General features: G+C 41.7%; 1 protein-coding gene across 1 annotated transcript in view; it reads right to left on the reverse strand.

The window, feature by feature from the left end:
* Window positions 1–2,224: 2,224 nt before the first annotated feature.
* LOC129379297 (ecto-NOX disulfide-thiol exchanger 1-like) overlaps window positions 2,225–20,284 on the reverse strand; it is a 72,646-nt gene continuing 54,586 nt past the window's right edge. The window contains 10 exon segments of the mRNA XM_055060000.1: window positions 2,225–3,228; window positions 3,644–3,729; window positions 6,868–6,967; window positions 7,219–7,275; window positions 9,022–9,129; window positions 10,107–10,318; window positions 10,986–11,103; window positions 13,288–13,394; window positions 18,541–18,714; window positions 18,717–18,752. Of these exon segments, the coding sequence (XP_054915975.1) occupies window positions 3,097–3,228; window positions 3,644–3,729; window positions 6,868–6,967; window positions 7,219–7,275; window positions 9,022–9,129; window positions 10,107–10,318; window positions 10,986–11,103; window positions 13,288–13,394; window positions 18,541–18,714; window positions 18,717–18,752 (1,130 nt within the window). The 3' untranslated portion in view covers window positions 2,225–3,096.

Below are 20,284 nucleotides of genomic sequence, written 5' to 3' on the forward strand. Positions count from 1 at the left end.
ATGTTACTACGATCGGAAACCACAAACGAGACGACAATAGGAAGTAGTAGCATGGTGATGGCGCACCATGTTTTTAATGACTTACCACGTGAACAAACTAACTCAAGTGTTTTTTATTGCCTCGTTTTAATTTTCAAAATTAGCGCAATGTCAACAACTGGCGGAACTACGTTTATTTTTTATCAGAAACATAGTTGGTGATAGTGATGCATTGAAGCCAGTGGGTGGTCATTTATTTTCAATGTGTTTGAAAGGGTAGTAAATTATAAATAAAGTATTTACAATATTGGTAAATGATGGTTATCGGCCATAACGGCGATAGCAATATTGGATATCAATATCGGTCCAAATCTTCCATTTTTTTCAAAGTCAGAAAAAGCCAGTTGTAATTTAAACTTGGAACTTACATAAACCTGCATTCTCTTGTGAAATGCGTCTTCATACAGCAAAACGTAATAAGTGAGAAAGAATGTTAAGTATCCACCTTGCTTCCTCGAAAAAAGATTTCTCTGAACACATTCTACCTTGCTCCATTTTTCCTTCCATCCCCTTCATGCTGCATTCTCCGAAGTGTTTTTTTCTGCATTTTATCCATCCTTTTACAAAGTCCACAGTTTTCTCTGCAGGAAGCAGGCACTAAAGAAGAAGCCTGCAGTGTTTTCACACATAGTTGCTCGGATTATTACAAACCCCGTCTCCCCCCTCTCCCCCCATTTGATCCCAAATTTTTGATCCCAAAATATCTGGCAGAGGAAATCAAGCTCCGCGTTTAGACCTTTGAGTTTACGCTCTGCGACCATCACATGTCATCTTTGCTCCATTTTCCCTTGAATAGGGATGTTTCCGACTGGAGCCTCGAGCTCGGCGGAGAGAAATTAAACTGATGGAAAGAGTGAATTCCTGGCTCTTATTCTGATGATCGAATCGACGCCGCAGGTCTGCGCATATTACTGTAATCTCGAATTTTACGTCATTTTCAACTCAGCGGCGCCAAAGTAATGCAGCTAAGAGTTACGGTGTTTGTATTCGCATTTGATGTACTTGGATCCAAAAACATCCATATTGTGGATTCATAGCCTGACAATGAATGTATCATTGAATTTATGGCTCTTTATTGAGGAACCAATTCCCTCTTTTTATAGGAGTACATGATGCCTGATGAACCCTTCCCCTGGCTCTGTACTTTGGATTGAAGCTTAAACAGAGACTTTCTTCCAGGACTCTGGTAACAAAGATACAAACTGATCATAGCGTCAGCACAGAGTTCATCACCAGTCGCACGTTTCATGTTTACCTGGAATACTAGTAATTAAAGGAGCATATAAAATTTTAGAGAATTTCTGGACCTTCAATTTTTTTAGTTGCCTAATTTGTCTTAAATCTGAAGTTAGTGAAGCAACAGCCCTGTGGCTCCAAACGAGTCACTAAATAATACCTGACTCAGAGTCAAGAGCGAGTTGCAAAATTTGTTTTCAATTAGTTAATATGTTAATGGGTGCCATCTGTGTATCCTAGAGGACTGGAGGGCTAACTCAGTCTAACACACACAAATGCAGGGTGGACTCTCCGACTTGAGTCCAACCCTGTGGACTTTATGTCAGAGCCGACCAGTTAACTTAACGTATCCTGAAGTAAACCAGCGTATTATATTAATTAAGACTTTATTTGATTTAATTTTTTTACTATAATTTGAGTGAGCAGTGTAACTTCTCCCTTTTTTAGCTTTTGTTTGACATCTTCCAGCTCCATGTAGCTGTTTGTGGTAAACGCTGGGGTAAGTCAAGTGCTAATCATCTGTGTGATTGATGGGAGCGGAACGAGACGGCGCTGCGCTTGTTACAGGCTAACAAGCGTGCCCCTTTTCTTAAATTGACTTCTTCAGGAGGTCAAAGTGCATTCTCTAATCAGAGTACAACAAACAGATTAGCACAACTTCATATCGTGCATTCCTGTTTAGTTTTCTGTGCGCTGAGTTTGTGTGTCACAGAAGCCCGACCCAAATTTTGGCTTGGCCTCGGGCCATAAATCTAAACTGTAGAAAGTCAAGCAAATCTTATTGTCATCTGTTGGCTTTCTCTATTTTGACACTTTTACATCAAACCAGGATGTTGCAAGTATTAAAGCGTTCCCCCTGCAGCCGTTATGCTAACGGACCTTTGGAGCTATTACTGGATCCAGATGAAAGCAAAATAACCAGAAAAAAAAACCCATGAAGAATTCTGAAAAAACTTTACCTCAAAAGTCTTTAATGTCATTTATGGCGTCTTCGGCACACACCAAGTTCAACATTAAAGGCAACAGAAGCGAAATGCACCGAGTCTGGACAGAGAAGTACTGTCGAAAGGACAACCTGAAAGAACAAAAGTCTTCATAGTTCACACAAATAAATATCTGAAGCTGACAGGTCAGTGCAGTTCTAATCTGTCCGGTATTAAAAAGGAGAAAGCGCCCCAACGCCTGACGATGGCTCAAGAGGAGACAATGAGATGGGTACAACTTTAGAAAACATCAGAACCTGCCACCGGATCTCCACCGAAGATTTCTGTGAATGTTTAAAAGATGAACAAGCACATTTCCAGGCGACTCCCAAGTCCTGGTTCAACAGTGCCGCCAACTTCAATCTCCTGGATACCCAGCAAAAGATTTGGCAAAAGTACTCAGTCTCTTTACAACATGGGAGCAAAAGGGTTTGCACTCATCAGTTCAACAAAGTGAGGTCTAGTATGAAATCTCAACAGAATCAACTTTGGTATACAGGTTTTCCTATCCATGTTTCTGTGGATGGAGTTCCTGCTGGCAGGCTTCATGGTTCCTGGCTGTCAAAGGGAAGAGAGCCAGGACGTCTTCCTCAAGATTTGTGTTAATCGTCAAAGGTAGTTGTGTCCCGTTAGGGTTCACCGCATCTTTACGAGGGATCACAGATTCATTCGAACTTCCCGAAGGACTACCCTTCGGCTTTAAACGTTGGTCTAGTCCAAGAGTTCCGGCGCTCCATCGACTATTGATCCACGTTCACCGCACTTCCCCGGGCGTGAGCACGCACCCGCGCGCAAGCGTCTTATCACTGGTGTCTGCGGCGTGCGCGCACCCCCCACGTCACGCCGAGCTGAGGCTGTCGAAGCCGCAGAACTTCCACCGTTTCTCCAAGGTCGCCCCGACGCCACTCAGCTCCTGCCGGAACATGCTGGGCAGACGCACCATGAGGCGTTCCAGCTCCCCGGCAGACACCTGGCAGAGGTCAGCAGAGGACACCCTGTGAGGACAGAGCCGCTCACCGCCCTTCCAAATCTAAATCTTGTTGAGAGAACATGTTGGTTTTTGAGAAACAGCAACAACCTGTTTAACATTCAGTGCTGAGTAATCAATCAAGATTCTTTTGCTTGTTTCTGTTGCTGTTTTGTTACGACAGTTAAAACATCCTCTGAGCTGTAGCCGAACTGAGCTGTAGCCGAACTGACATTTTTCCCATAACACAGGATCTTGGATGCAACCAAAACATGTGCAAACCTCAATCCAAATTAAAATTATATCATTGTAAACAGAGAACTCCAAATAGTCTTTTTTAGACAGTCCGAAAGACACAATTTCTGACAAAAACTATAAATATAGATCATTCCACAATCAATATTTTAAATGTCGATACCTTTGAGTCCAGTCGCTGAATGTACGACCAGAGATACTCAAGGTTGGCCCCGAATGGATGGACATGGAGGAAGGTGGAGATGATGCCTGAAGAAAGAAAGGAAGAAAACAAAAAAGCACTTGTGTGTAACAATAGGGCAGTAGGGAATGTTTGAAAGACAGTGATCCAAATCTTGTCCGTATGACTGAAAATGAGCCCTTTCATGCATGAATTATGATCCTTTATGTCAGGGTTTTTTCCAAAGTGTTTTTGATTTTCTTAAAGCATAAAAAAATATTGTTCTATTCCTTTTTTCTCAGTGATCCATTGTAAGTTTCTCACTAGTACTGTTCTTTCAGGGTCACTTGATGTCACACTGTTACTAGAGAGGACTGTAAAAGTCCTCTGCAGTAGAAGGAGGGACTGCTTTATTGTCCGTTGGCCATATTGGATTTAACAAAACATTTCTTGCACTTGCAGTGGATGGCCAGTAGTTGGAAGTGTATTGTATGATGCACTAGTGACCACATCAGTGGTCTGTGTGCATTTCTAACATAAAAATCCACAAGAAACACAAGTCAATAGTTTTTAGATGGCTGTCCACTGCAGTGAACTTTACACATGAAAGGGTTATTTGTCCAACCAGGACCACATGTGTTTCTTAAACACGTCGACAATTTTGGCCCACGTGACAAAAGGTTTGGACGCCCCCGCACTGGCGATTAAGACAAAATGTACCATCAGTATTTAGCTTAACCAGTGAAAGGAAAGAGAAAAGGGGAAAGAGCAATAGGGGAACAACAGAGAAGGACGGCTGAGCCAGATTGGATATTAGATGTAAAGTTTCCGGCCAGCCTGCTTCGTCATGAAGGGCTGCGCTGTACACAAATGGCAGTGTGGCTACCGTAAAAATATGCTGGCCAGAGCAGAACCAGCTCTCAAGTTGATTACCTCTGAGGCGTCCTGCAGAAGAAAGCAGTCATGCAGAGGGATGGGGGAAGGGAAGAGGGAGGGTTAGGAAATAGAGTGGCATATCCCTGGAGGATCCTGCAAGCCCAATATTTATTTCCTTGATTTATGTGGCGAGACTCTGGCAATTACAGGCAGAGGCCCTAATTCAATTCCTTCCACCAGACCAGCTCACATGGAACAAGGCCACTGGAGAGAACTGAAGGGTGCGGGGAGGAGGGGTGGGGCGTTTCATCTCCTGAAAACAGAGTTTTATTTCTACGACGTTACAGGAAAGAGATCAGCTGCTAGCTGAGGGGAGGATGGACAGATGGCCGGTTTGTTGTGTTCCAGATATATTAGTCCTTCAAATTTGGCCAAGAAAACTATTTCATGAATCACCAAGATAAGGTGTGTGACAGCAGCTGTGCTTTCCTAAGAAATTTGTTGATATTCCGCTAATGTCAAAAACACAATTTTGAAATTGGGGTTTTTCCATTTAATTAGAGATTCGTTCACGCGATAAGTTGTCAGAAATGTCACCCTCCTACCCACTTCCTGTCGACGTCTTCTTTGCGGTTTCCCTCAGAAGCAACATCTGGTTGATGGTTCATCATGTGACTCATGTGATGCGAAGAAAAAAAGTCTTTCCGTTACAATTTTGCAAAATACGCTAATTTTGATACAGCTGGGGGAAATAAAACCCCCACAAACAAGTTTAACTAAAAAATGTGAGTTGGCATATTGCCATTAAACAAATTTATTTTCATAATTCCAATTTGCGCAATTACATGCTCAAAGGAAATGGCCCTAGCTTTTGCTACGTGGAAAATTAATGCGAAACCGTAAGCTATAGATGTGGCATGTCGCAGTCAGCTAATAGAAATATTAGCTAACTGCTACATGCTATTTAATGCATTACATTAAATAGTGTTAATAGAAAAACACTAATGTGTTTTGCTATTTTTTTTACATTAAAAGAAATGCAGCTTATGTTTTGTATTTCCCATCCTCCTCCTCTGCTTACAAGCAGGGCAGCTCTGGACGAAGACAGAGAGCCGGGCCTCCTCCTTTCTCATATCTGTATTATTTTTTCTCTTCCGCTAAGAGAGATAAATGTGCTGGTGCTGTTTCTCTTCGCCGCTTATTTATTTATTTTTGCTGTGGACGCAGCTATCCAAACACACACCTATCGGTTTCATTTAATAGCAGCCGCAAGGCTTGTGGAACACGAGGGCTTTTAAATGACTAAAGAAAACAGAGGCGTCTGAAACAAATCCGGTCCGGATAGCATGTCTGTGCTGCTGGTGGAGTTCAGGCGGTTCGGTTCGGACACCTTCCTTCTTTTATGTTTTAGGTGCTGCTGTGTCGTAAACTCAGTTATATTACTGATGTCTCCATACGATGCGGCTGAGCCAACATTCTTTACCGTTCTGGTATGGGTGTACGATCCACCTGGAGCAACAATCGGCCTCCTGACACATCGTCTGTTCTTTAAAGTCGAGCCAGCAGCACAATGAAAAAGTTGTCTAAACCCAAACACGCAGGTTTGAAGTGCTCCTCCTTCAGCCTGTAGCCGCTGGTCGCCTTTCCACTGACCATTCAGTTGCTCAAACTGGAACTACAACAAGAGATGTGAAAAACGAAAACGTGCCGATTTCGAAAAAACCTCCAGTGAAACACTTTGTTGCTACACTGAGGTAGTTTTTCACTGAAATTAGTGTATTTTGCAAAACTGCAATGAAAACATTTTTTTTGGGGGTCACATGATCAACAGGACAACAGGAAGTGTCTTCTTCACGTGATTTTAATTGTGTTTCTAATTTAATGGAAACATCACACTTGCGAAATTGTGTTGTTGTTTTTTTTATGACAGAAGTTTTGTAATGGAAACAGAGCAACAGAGTCACTTCTGGATCACATTGCTGCTCTCCAAAGAAAAATGGACCTGGACTTGTTATTTTTACCAAATTAAGTTTAAATTCAAATTATTCCACAAGACACCATACGAGCACATAATAGCACAGATTAAACTCTCTTTTTCTTTAATTACTTTTTGTCATATTACAGCCACAAACTGTTTGACCACGCCCACAGACTCAAAGCATCTCTGCCTCGATTTGATTTTTCTGCTGAAGCATTTAACATATTTTTCTCCCGAACAACCCCAGCCATATATTTAGCTCAATTGCTAACTGGCCTCTGAAGGAAAGCCTTTTGCGTGTTAGCTCTGGTGGTAAAGCTGAGACGGCTCCCACAGTGCGCTTCCTGCGCTTTTTAGGGAATATTTGGCTTACCTAACAGCAGAGCCTCTTTCTCAGAAGCGACTCCTCCTCTCACGTACTCTCTCCTCCTGTCTCTGCTGAGGTACAGCGAGGGAACACACCCATTCACACTCTGCGGAAACACACACAGGCACCACGTGGAGAAGGTTCCTTCTGAAAACTCGTGCAAAGCCATGAAAAGCGTCAAGATATTCCTGCACTCGCTTCAAACATGGAGGACCAGGTGTTTTACATTAGCTGCTTTTATTAAAGGTCATTTCTACGATGCAAATTGACATTAACACATTTTCTTCATGCAGTATTTGTTGTAGAAACGTTCACGGCGAACTGTTGAATCAGAATGATCATTTTTGGGGGTTTTACCTTTTCATGAAGCTCTCCATTGGCTCCCTCCACAGATTCACCTTTTCCACTCAACAGCTGCCGAGACACGAAAGACAGAAAACAGAAATTTAATTGGAGAAAAAAAATGAAAAAAATCCCAAAACCCATAGATAATTATTCGGTTATGGTCATCCGTCTGTTTTCTCAAGCTAACGAAATAACTGACAGCTGCTGCAACTCTGCCCAGGCAGCTGCCCGTCAGCAGAGAGGAACCATGTTCCCATTAGACAGGTTGTATGCAAAAGCTTGGCCACACTGCTCACATTCAGATTTACGCCGAACCAAAGAAGAAACACGAAGACGTTCTTCCAAGCAACTTGTTAAGGAAATGTCTTCATAGTGAGTTTATGGACAAAGGCCTCCATTTCAGGAACTTTTTTTTTTTTTTTTTTAAATTCCTTATTTATGCCAGCTGCTGACTCCTCTACATGCGAGTTGTTTTTTGTGTCCGTTTGTTTTTTTGAGTTTTAAAAACAATGATCGGCTTTAATGTTTTATTCAACTGCATTAGTGAAGTGAGACGGTAGCGCTGTCCGAGCAAAAACTAAAATCAATCTGCACTGAGACAGAACCAACTAAGGTCAGGAGAAATAATTGACAGTTCGATGTAATCAGTTGTAAAAAGAGTTTCTTTGGTTTTATTTTGGAGAAATCAATATGAGAAACAAAACAGTTTTACTAACCAGCCTTTAGTTCATCCTTTATCTAAGGTGATAGAAATCACCTTTCAGCAGGAAAATACAGAAAGAGCCACTCATTACAATTGACTGTAGTTGCCATGGCAGCACTCGTGCCCTTCCAACACCCTTCATCTCTCCAACACTTTAAGCCCATCGTTCTCCCTCTCAATCTGCCTGTGGATGTTTTTATGTTGCCATGTCTCATCTGAGAAACTAATAACAACAAGGAGGATAAGAGGACTGAGGAAACTGCAGCCGCCACCCACAATGGCACAAAGTTTGATCAGACTCTTGCTGTTCGTTCGTCGTTGGTTGGGCTGGACGCTGTTTCTGACATTTCAAACGGACCAGGACTCGTTAAAGCCAAGACGACACATTGACGAGAAATAAAGGCAGAGGCAAATATGAACAGCTCAAATATTTTAAACCTGGGTGAAAAAAGTTATTCTATGTCATCTTTATGCAGATGATTGCAAGGTTGTTTCTTTGGTTTCAGAGTAATGTCGTATTTACGCCAAAGATTTTTAAAATTCATATAGTTGCTTATACTTAAACCCAGACAGCAACAATATTTTGTGTTGCAGCTAAAATTAAACAAGATTTAGAATATTATACTGAAAATAATCATCAATGATTTTATATATATATATGTATATTGTTTTTTAAGTTTATATATATATATATATATACATATATATATAACAATATATAGAATATTCAATATATTTAACAAGTTATGCTAAGCTAAAAAACCAAGCTAATTATCTCATATCAAGCTAAGCAAAATAACTAAGTAACTCATATTAAGCAAAGCTAAGTACTTATATCAAGCTGAACTATGTGTCAAACCAAGTTAATTTGCTCGTATCAAACTAAGTAGTTTAGCTAAGTAGTTCATATCAATAAGTAGTTCATATCAAGCTAAGCTAAGTATCAAGTGAAGCCAAGTAGTTCAACTTGATATGAGAAATCCCTTCAGCACTACCGCTCTTGAATTCAAATAGCTCATTTTGATCACAAAATGGCAGGTAGACGGCTCTGGAGGCCGAAGTTATCAGGGTGATCTTTGTTATCCAGACGCAGTGCGACAGTGAGCACTCACCTTCTCTCTGAGGGACAGCACCTCCATCTCCAGGTAGTGGTGCTCCTCTCTCGCCTGCTCCAGCTCCGTCTCTTTACTCGACAGCTTCTCCTGCAGGCTAAGGAGTTCCTGAAAGAAAGAAAAAAAAAATCAAGATTAATGAGCAAAACTCTGCGCATCAACATGGACAAATCCATCACCTAGTGAAACATGGTGGTGGTGGTATCATGCTGCGGGAATGCTTTTCTTCAGCAGCGACGGGGGAAGTTGACTAGAGGGTGTGGAGTGAAAATCTGATTGAGGGTCTGAAAATAAATATTTCCAAAAACTGCAAAGCTGTTGGAGGTGTAGAGCAAAAACCTACAGAATACAAAGCATGTGTTCCTCCACTTCACAATAACGCACAATTTGCCACATAGAAGCGTGAAAAATGTGAAAAGTCGATGAAATATGAGTACTTCTGCAAGGTTCTGCGTTAAAGAGACGGAACGGAAAACTGTACTTAACAAATCTCCTAATTTGTTGGCTGCGGCCGTCTGGGAAGTAAAACAGCAGCAGGTGACAACAAGACGTGACAGCAGGGTGACTGTGTGTGTGTGTGTGTGTGTGTGTGTGTGTGTGTGTGTGTGTGTGTGTGTGTGTGTGTGTGTGTGTGTGGGTGTGGGTGTGTGTGTGCGTGTTCGTGTGTGTGTTGGTGGTCGTCCCTTCAGGCTTGTCACTTCAGATTGAGTTGGACAGGAAGTCGGGTCGGATCAGGCCGGCTTGTGCCAAACAAGTGATGTGAACTAACAAAGCTTTCTGAGCTGTGGATTCAAAGGAGTAGGGCATTATGGGAGAAACCACAATTTGTGTGTGTGTGTGTGTGTGTGTAAATTTAGCCGGCTGTTTATATAACTTTTTAAACAACTTCACCACATCAGATTGAGGATGACTCGGTTCGACTGGGGATCAAAACTGCAACACTTGTTACACTTTCAGCTGCTGAACTGAAAATCTTGTTCTCACTCAGAGTGAAGGAGGCCAGATGGAAGTGAAGTGTTACCCTACAACAGATGTGAAGGCTGATTCCAGAGCGAATCAGATCAATCCAAGATGGCAGCCCCTACCTGCTGCATGTTGTGCATGCTCTGCTGCAGCAGCTGGATCTGCGCCTCGGCGCTGTGAGCGTGTGGCTGTGTGTGAGCGTGGTCGTCGTCCGGCCGGCCGACTCTGCTCTGCTCCTTCTTCAGCAGCTCCACTTCGTTCCGGTAGGCGTCCAGCTGCCAGCGCAGCGAGTCGTTCTCCTCCTTCAGGGAGGCCTGGGTCTGGTCACACACACCTGCAGGAGGCAACGCAACGTCAGCTAGGAAGTTTCTTATTTATTTATTTATTTTGCAATTGGAAATATTTTTTTAAAGGGGCAGTTGGATTTATGGTGTTTTCCCTCGTCAGAAACATACCTGGAGTGTTGCCTCGATTCTTCAAGCATGTTTGAGAAATCCTTTAATCTCCATTAAACGATTTAATGGAGATTAAGTCACCTGTGTGGACCGAGCTCTGGCTCTGAGGCAGCGGCTCAGTTTCAAGTTTTTCAAGCTTCTGAGCTTCTGCCTCAAAGAGCACCACTCCCTTACAAAAAGTTCACAAAGTAGTTTTAAAAAAATGCTTCTCCGGACTAGCCAGCAGCAATTAGCAAACATCTGGTGGAACTACGTATCTGCTGAGCTCGTTACAGGAGCTACTTCTCAGGATAAAAGCATTGTTAAAAGTTTCTCAGAGGAGCCATGTTGAGGTGACTTCCTGAAGGCGGAGCTTCAGAAAGAGCAGGAGCTTCTTAAAGAGACAGAGGCCCACTTTCAAGATGACACATTTTTTTAGCATTAAATTTGATATATAGAATATTTTATGACAACTTAAGGCAACACAGTAATTTGATTGTGCTATAGCAATATATGGCGGGAAAACACATAACACTGCCCCCTTAATGACATAACGGTTCATCAAACCATTTTCTTCAGTGCGCATCCTCTTGTTGGGGATATCATCCGAATCGTCATCCGACATCTCCATCTCTTCTTCTCGTCTGATGCCCATGATCTCCTCGCTGTGAGCATTTCTCAGCTCCTGAAACATCACAGCACACACACATATACATATATATATATATACACGGCTTACATGGCATTTTACAAAACTAAACAATTACTTGGTTGCGGCAATGTTACAATTCAGATTCCCAGGAACAAAGAGTTTGTGGACTTGATCAGTCATGCACATGCCTGTGAGATACAAGTAGAGAGCAGAGAAGTGAAAACATGAGACCCCCACCTGGCCGGTGACTTATCAGCTCTTCAAAAGTCGCCTGTTTTAACCTGACTCCTCACAGGAAACAAAACTATCTTTTCTACAGATGAGGAGTGAAACCTCTCTCTTTTCACGTGTCGTTAAATCGGAAAAGAAGTGTGTGATTTTGCATTAAAAAAAATATAAAATCTGAAAATGTGGCATTAAAAAAAAAAGTATTCTATCTTTAACTACAATTCATTGCAACCAGCTGCCTTCAAATGTTAGGAGTTTGATATTCAATTTAATCTCGGCATAACTTTAGCTCCACATCACTCTGAACGCACCGTCTGGATTTTTAAAAAACCAACACGGCCATGGCACCGTCATGCTGTGGGGCGGGACGTTTATTTATTTGTTTTTTATTTTTCTTGCAGCAACAGAGAAGCTGGTTTAGTTGATGTAAAAACGGATGTTGCTGTGGTCCTCACCATGACGATAGGGGTTATAAAACCCATCAGTGTCATCAGTCTTGGCGAAACGGATGTGAAAAAGTTCAACGCCTACACAGACTTTATCAAAGCCAATGAAAGAGAATTGTTCATATCTGAACTGCTTCCAGATCAGAGTCCTGCCTGAACGAATTAAACACCAAACTAAACATTTTCAGTTGTTCACTATGAGGCGTTATTCACACCAGCAAGTCGATTAAACCGTCTGTAGTTTCTAAATTCTTAAAGTGCTTCACATAACTCTCTTTGTTTCACTTTATATTTTAGTTTTTTATTGTTTTACAGCATTCTTGCTTTCCAGTATTCTGCAGCTCAAAGAAAGCTCTGCACTTTCTGCACAACTTAATGTCAATACAGTGTAGGATTGATCTGTTGATTATTTTTTTCTAGATTAACTGGTTCATAAATAGACAGCAAAAGGTGTTTGAATGTGTTTTCAAGGCATAAAGTGCCATTTTATAGCACAATCAAGTAACTATGTTTCCTTTAGTTGATGTATACATATCAAATATGACTTAAAAGAAATTTGACTTTGTAATTTGGTGCCTTGAAATTGGGCCTCTGTCTCTTTAAGAAACGCCTGCTCTTTCTGAAAGAGCAGGAAGACAATGCTGTATCAACCCTTTTTTTACTGGTGTTTCACTAAGAAGTAGCTCTTATGATGAGCTCCCAGGTGTTTGCTAATTGCTGCTGGCTAGTCTGAAGGAGCTGAGTGGAAACTGCAGCTCAGTGGAGGAGCTTTGTCCTCGGAAGGCGGGGCTAGGTCCAGTCAGGCGTTTTGAACAGCTCAATGGTTGCCATGGAGATTAAAGCATTTCTCAAACATGCATTAAAAATAACATTATAACATGACGTAAAGCTAGAAAGGGTCGATTTTCTACAACACTGTCCCTTTAACAGGAGATTTTGTTTTACAGAATTTTAGGCCTTTTTTTGAGTCCATACAGTCCAGCTAACAATCAGTCGATTACTAAATTAGTTGGCAATCATTTTAATAATCGACTCATCCCAATTAATAGCTTCAGCCCTCGTCACCACCGCAGCATGAAGCCACCACCGTGCCCAGTCCAGGCGGTGGCATCCGTCTGAACCCGGAGGCAGCTCTCACTGAAACCGTTCCCCCCTCTTCCACGCCGACTCCTTGTGTTCACGCTCGTTATCTTGATTAATTCTGGATGAATAATTGATCAGAGACCAATCCTGGAAATCACTGTTGCCATGGCAGCGGCTCACACTTTCCAAGAGACGTCAGATGCTTCGTGGTTCCCCAGCTGGTAGGAGGAGAGGCCCGGGATCACAGGCAGCTACCTTTCTGTCTGTGTGTGTCTGTCTGTCTGTCTGCGAGAGGAAAAACATCCGGTAAAACAACAACAGGGGCTGCCGACTCTGACAGATCAGACGGGGGCCCCTGTCTGTCAGCGCTCTCCCAGGGGGACTCGCGGGTGACAGCGGAGAAGAAAGCGGCGGGCCTGCGGTGTTTTGGGAGGAGAGAACAGAAAGAAGGCGTACCAACCTCACACTGCTTGCGCCAAATGTCTATGTTCTTGCGCTGCGCTTTTGAGAAATGGTCCCATGCCTTTTGCCTGGTGGCGGCCGTGAAAATGGCGGTGATCTGCTCGACTTCGAGGTGAACAGGGAAGAGGAACGGGGGAGGAGGAGGAGGAGGGAGTCAAGACAAAATAAGCCATTTATGTAGCACTGCAGCTCTGACTAGAGGCTCCTGCACCCAAACAGAGGAGAGACCATGAACACACACTCACCATGCTGGGTTTAGCCCGTCCTCACAAATCTGTGGTTCGTTTCAAGGCAATTAGCAGAGAAACAATGACAACTGCTCTTCAAAGTGGGGCTGTGTTGAGTAATTATGAATGGTCAGTATGCTACTTGTTTGGAGAAGTCTGAGTGATCAAAAGAGAGGGCCAATAAGTTATGCAAATTCTGAACCGTGATCTCTGTCGCTGCATTTCTGTTACGAGCGTACTCGAAATTTTGATGATTTTACCGCTAGTCGGAAAAACACAACTTTGCATTTGTAATTTTGGGTAGCACTTTTTTTTTCTGAAATTGACACGTTACCATTAAGCAAATTATTTTGTAATTCGAATGTCTGTCATTTTACGGCTATTGGTAATGCAGTTTGTGACTTTTCTGACCGCTCAGAAATAATTCACGTAAAATAAAAGCCAATTTCCCAACAGTCTGGTTTATCTTACCATGACTGACTAAAAACACGTCTGTGTTTCACTGGATTCAGACACTCAGGCTCAAAGAGATGAGGACTCAGAATTTTATTTGTGTTTGGAACCCAAACAAAATGTTTTTAAAAATCAAACTGGATATCAGATGGATAAGTCGGGGACAAGAATGTCAGTAGGGATAATCAGCAGAATATATGCTCTTGCTTTGAATTTTGAAATTTCGTTCTGATCTTTCATTGTGTGCAAATGAAAGATCAGAACCATGATAGTCCTGGATGAGACTATCATGGTTTGCTGTTCCCCCTGCTCATTAAATCTCTGATTAGGAAGCTGGTTGGACGGATGTTGGAGTCAAAGAATTGATATTTGCCCATTACAGTCTATGGGAGACACGGTTTGAATTTCTTTAAGCCTCCTTTTCAATTCCTCTGCGATTTGGGAGTAATACAGCCCTCGTGTTATTTCAACTATTAAGACCCTGAATAGTGTTTTTACTTACTTACTTTTTTTTTTTACAGTACAAAGTAAGATAAAGAGCAAAATTCCTTCCAGCTGCACAGAATCCAAAACCAGAGGGAATAAATTATTACATAAACGACTCCTCTGTGAAAGGATGGATAATAATGTTTGAGCTAAAACTTTAAGAGGAAATCCTCTTCTTTATTAAGAGAATGGTTTTACTTTTCGAAGACTCACAAATTACAAAGGCCAGAGGAGGCTGAATGAAAAAAATAGGCTCCAAAAAGAGAATAACTGTTTGAAAAAAGCCAGCTATCTTCATCATGATTTCATTTCATTACAGACATTCCAGTCCAAACAAGATGGGTATTAAAACATAGTTTTAAAAACAGTTTTAGTCAGTATAGAACAGGTTTTTGTTTCACCTGTATTTTTTATACATTGAGATAAAGTATGAAACTAAATACAACATTGTAGCTGGTTGTATTTTTAGGCTTTGGTTTTAGCGTGAAATGTAAAAAAAGCCCTGAACTAGACAAAAAGACATCTCTGATTGATATTTGTCTGTGAACAACACTTGCTGCGAATATTGCTGCATCAGTCAACCTTTTTGGGTTTTTGAAGCGAAACTGTACAATAGCAAATCAGGAGTCTGGTGAACGTTTTACGGTGGTCCAACATGGGTCCTGACCTGAGTTTGTGTTTCCTGCTAATGGTTAGCGTCACAACACCACCCAAAAAATTTAAATAATTAAATAATAAAATGAATGTAAATGTGTGATGAACAGGTCTCTCCCCCGGTGGGTGCATCAGTACTTACATTAAAAGCAGACTCACTTCCTTCAAGACTGACAAGGCAACATTTATCCCAGAACGGAAAGACCAACGTTTAGATTCTCGTCATAAATTTTGGCCTGAAAATGATTCGCCCCGCTCCCCCCTCTTGTTGTGTTCCAGCTCATTCTCCACCAGCTTTTTGGGTGGAGAAGACTTCCAGACACCACCCTTATGGTTACCATGTCAACCATAAGGGTGGTTTTGACTTCATTTCCTCTCAGACGACGCGGATACGTCAAATGAAGCCGGTTACTTTCACATTAGATAGGTAAGTAATGGTATTCTTCCATTCTGTGCAAAAATGTTGCCTTTAAAGTTTTGCTTTCACATTTGCTGTTACTGAACATTTCTGTGTAAACATATTAAAATAGTCAAAACATTTAAAAGTGTAATCAATGTTATCTCTTATGTGTATCTACTAAAAGTAAAATATGTATATATATATATATATATATATATATATATATATATATATATATTATATATATAATATATATATATATATATATATATATATATATATATATTATATATATATATATATATATATATATATATATATATACACATAAAATATATAATATATATACATAAAAAAAAAAATATATATATATATATATACATAAAAATCAACAACCAAACTTTGGCAGCACTGTACTTACCCTTTGTACTTTTTTCCCCCACCATTCAAACACAGGAACATGAAAAGCAAACTGATGACACACACTTTCTGCTTTGGTTACTGTCCAGGATTTAGGATATAATCAGTGAAAACAGAACCTACCGTCTAAGGCGTACGTCGGTTCGGAGGAGTGTAGCACAGGAAGTGCTACCCACGATATATTTGTCAAGCTGGCTGACATTTTGGTACAACAGCCAAACAAGAAGCCATCACCACTTTTCAATCACCTTTGATTTTCGGGTAATGTTGTTAAAAACAACAGAAAGAACTGCGAGAATGCTACACGTGGCTAACCGCTAGCTGCTCATGATGCTAATGAGGATGGGGCCAGACTCAGGGAAGTCGTGACTATATGATTTCATGTCATTCATCCTTCAGATTTGCCCATTTCCATCTGGGCAAATGTGCTGAAAGCAGACACTCCAAACAGGATTTTAAAGTCAGAATACAGACGAGACAGCAAAGACTGAACATGAGCAGCCCTCAAAGCTGCTGGAGTCACAGAGATGCACATCCACGTAGAAACGGTTTGTGTCGGAGCAGAAATACGTTAAAGCGTTGTTTTTAAGGGAAAAGATTTCTGGCCAGAAAGGTCGATCTGACCTGGTTTTATCTGGAAAGTACAAAATGTTGGACCAAAACTCGGGTTGGAAAGTAAGCTGTTTAGATAGATAAGAACAACTATTATTATTAATTGACTTGTTTTGCAGTTCCGAGAAGGAGCAGATGTAGAGATGAGAGGTCAGTAAGAAATTCGTGGAAACTCCAACACACTCCAACACACTCAGAATCTTGACGCAAAACCGACGTCATTGGAAGCTATAAGAATGTCTGTAGACAAAGAACGGAGAGATTTTGGGGACTTTGATTTTGAGACTTTGAAATTTGAGAAATAATGTTTGTAATGATGCATCCATGGTAGAAGATGTAAATAAATCTCCCGACCCTTCGTGGCTGGCAGTAAGAACTCGTCTCTGTGGTTTGTTATGTTTATCTGTATATTTGAGAGTTTATTCGCCTCACAATTCTACAATATTTGTCGTTTTCTATTAAAAACGCAGTGCATGCTCAATGTGGGTGGGTTTGTCATGGCAAGGCGGCACAAACATTGACGTGATGTGATTTGATAAATCGAAGATATTTCCCCGTTTCAGGTGGCTTTGTCTGGCTCCCTCTGTACTTTCTCATCGTCTTTGGACCACGAGATGGACTTCAGTGTTGCCATTTGTCTTTAAGCTTGGAATAATTATAATTTTATAAAATTAACATAAAAATATACCAGATTAAAGTGTGGTAAAAACCCTGTCCCTGATTTGCTTGGTTCAGAGGGTCTGGGATACGGTGGGCTCTCTGCTGTCGAGAAATGATTGCTTCTTGGAGGTGTGGACTGCTGCAGGTTTAAATTTTACCCAATCGCTAACATTCGTTTGTGATGTATGTAACGGATCAATTCGATGCTATACAGCTTACCGGAAAATGCCTGCGGTAAACCGTTTCCACTGCGGAGCGAGAAGAGCCGAGCTGAACGAGGCGGCTGTTAATGTCAATTAAATATTAGGAAGCCTGGCCAACATGGACCGAACGGCTTCATTCACTTCCTCCGCTGCCATCAACTACAGACAGACTACAGAAAATCGACATCATCGTCATCGAAGGAAATCCTTGGTTGTCTCTTTTAACAGTTTAGTACTGCCTTGTGTATAAAGATATAGCTAAATCTAACAAAGTTAGCTGTCAGTGGTGTGTTTTTCCTTTAAGCTCAGAACACACTCAGTTACTGAACTTTGAGTTTTCCCAAATGATGGAAGTAAAAACTCAAAATATCAAAATATGTGAAACTAAGATGCTGATTGGATCAATGTGACTGAAATTATTGAAGGGCATTTATGTCACAAACTGATTTTACTCCTGTAGAGTAAAATCATTGAGCTGATGATGACTAATACATGTTGAACTGGCTTTGCTCCATGCTGGGTTAATCTATGACAACAGAAAACAGCCTGTCCCTGGCGGCTCCGTGTTCTGGACTTTTTCGCTGGCCTGGGTGTGGAAAGGTCATGATGTTGCCACGCCGCTGCCTCTGAGACTCCTGACCGTCATCGCCGCAGCAGGGTGAGCTCCGGATACCGCGGCTGATGGGGAGACGGATGAAAGAGCGTTGTCATGGAGACAGGGCCAAGATGCTCGCGGAGTAAATGAATCAAATCGAGAACGGGCTCCAAAGCCGATGTGCTGAAAATGTCTTTATGGTGTGCGCCTCTGTAATCTGTTGCGGCACCACGCCCTGCAGCAGAGAGCAACTCCGCTGCTCTCGTAGGGAATGGGGATGAGATGACAGGAGTTTCACTATGGATTTAATAACAAAATACTGCTGTGTTGAAAGTTCTGACAAATCTTAATCGCCTCACAACTCAGATGAAAGTGAATCACTGCTGGATCGTGTCTCTTGCTCTCGTTGAAGAGAGGAAGTCTGGCTTACCTTAATGTCTGCAAAGCTCGCCGTTTTGTGCATTTTACCTCGCGATATGCAATCGTCAGCCTACAAACGTTCTCTCACCATGACTGCATCGCATTTAGAAAGCACACTTACATTGTGTCAATATGGCCATCAGGGCGTTCTTAAAGATCTCCTTGGCTCGCTCCATCTCCTCCTCGTGCAGAGCCTTCTCGCCCATCAGCCGGCGAACGTGGCTGTTTGCCGATTGGATCATGGAGTAGAAGTGGTTGGCGGTCCGGCGGTTGACCTCGCCGCGGTCGATCCAGTGAAGAGCACCGCCGTGGCCTCACTGAACTTGTTGTCGTCTGTGGAAACAGCGACGAACAGTTTGACCAGATCTAGAAAGTTGACTACTGTGGGGTTTGCATTGACTTGTAACTTCTTTTGCTCCCTTTTGTTTTTCCAGCAATTCCTGATTTTCTTTTTTTTTTTTTTTTTTTAACGAATCCATCTTTGGTGACTTTCTTATTAGTGGCATCCCCGTTATAAATGTGCGCAGCGTTTTGTTGATTGTCTGCAAATTTTGAAGCAACACAATTTCACAATTGTGGCATTTCCATTAAATAAGAAACAGGATCAAAGTCTATAATTTCCTGAGGGAGTCTTCCCAAGGGATCAATAAAGTCAAGTCTAAGTCTAAGTCACACTTGGAGAAGTTCAGTCACGCGATACAATACTAAGAGACATCGTCCTTGGAGCTCGTTAGAATTGTTCTGTCACGTTCAGGATGCACGACTGACCTTAACTTTGTTCAGTTGTGACTCAGCTCTTGACAATGAAATGCAGAGTATTCTCTTAATACTACTTCATCTGAGGTTTAACTCTCAGCCTGGCTAAACAAACACAACCTCAGGAAGTGATTGATAAAGTCCCTCTCTGCAGCCCCTCACTGCTCATTGCTCTATGAGCCGCCGCCGCTCACCAAAAGTCATTTTGGCGATTTTTCAACTTCCTAACCCACAATCAGCCTCAGCTGCAGAGAGCCGAGCCTCCACAGGCCTCCGACTTCGGCTTTCTTCCTCCACATTTGAATAATAATTGAAGGATGCCACAGAGCGGCTGAAGCCCGCAGAACAGAGTGAATTAGACGGCGCTTAATGAGCTCAATACCCAGCGCAACACAACCTGTAAGAAGACTCTTTCCACCGGCTCTGATAAAGGCCCATTCATTCCCAGCAGCAGATTACAGTCACATTACAGCGCGCAACAATGAGACGCAGCTGAACGGGCGATGAGAGAGGGGAGAATGAAAATTTATTTCCCCTGCTGTCTGACGGGAAGAATGATTGAAAAGGGTTATTCAGAGAGAAAACATGCTTGTTTATTTAGGTATTACAGGACGGGAGGCGAGGGGAAAGAGATGCACACGGGCTCGGATGATGGAGAAGCAAACTATTAACAAATCAAAGCGGCGGGTTGCTGCTTCTCAGAAGACAGGAATAAAACCGAAGCACCAGCCTGGAGCAGAAAACAAGGGAAGTTTTATCTTTAATTTTACTGTTATGATTGGTGGCATTTGTATTTTATATGTCGTTCGCAGTTCGATTTATTGCTTCTGAATTTCAGCGTTCAATTTTAGGATTTTTTTCAAATTTTGGACACTAGCCATGTGTCACCTAAACTCCTCGTCCTTTAACACAGCGTCTTCCAAGTGGTGGTGGGGAAAAATGAAAAGCTATCAAAAGTTCAAAAAATGTACCCCAAATTTTTATTCATACATTTTTTTAATATCATTTTTATTTTAATAATTGGTTTGTGAATTTAGATTTGTTTTTCAATCATTATCATAAAATCTAAGTTAAAATAACTTGTTGAAATATTATTTGCCATGCACATG

Source organism: Poeciliopsis prolifica, unplaced genomic scaffold (genome assembly GCF_027474105.1).
Source record: "Poeciliopsis prolifica strain line A6 unplaced genomic scaffold, Auburn_PproV2 SCAFFOLD056, whole genome shotgun sequence".
NCBI classification, from domain to species: domain Eukaryota; kingdom Metazoa; phylum Chordata; class Actinopteri; order Cyprinodontiformes; family Poeciliidae; genus Poeciliopsis; species Poeciliopsis prolifica.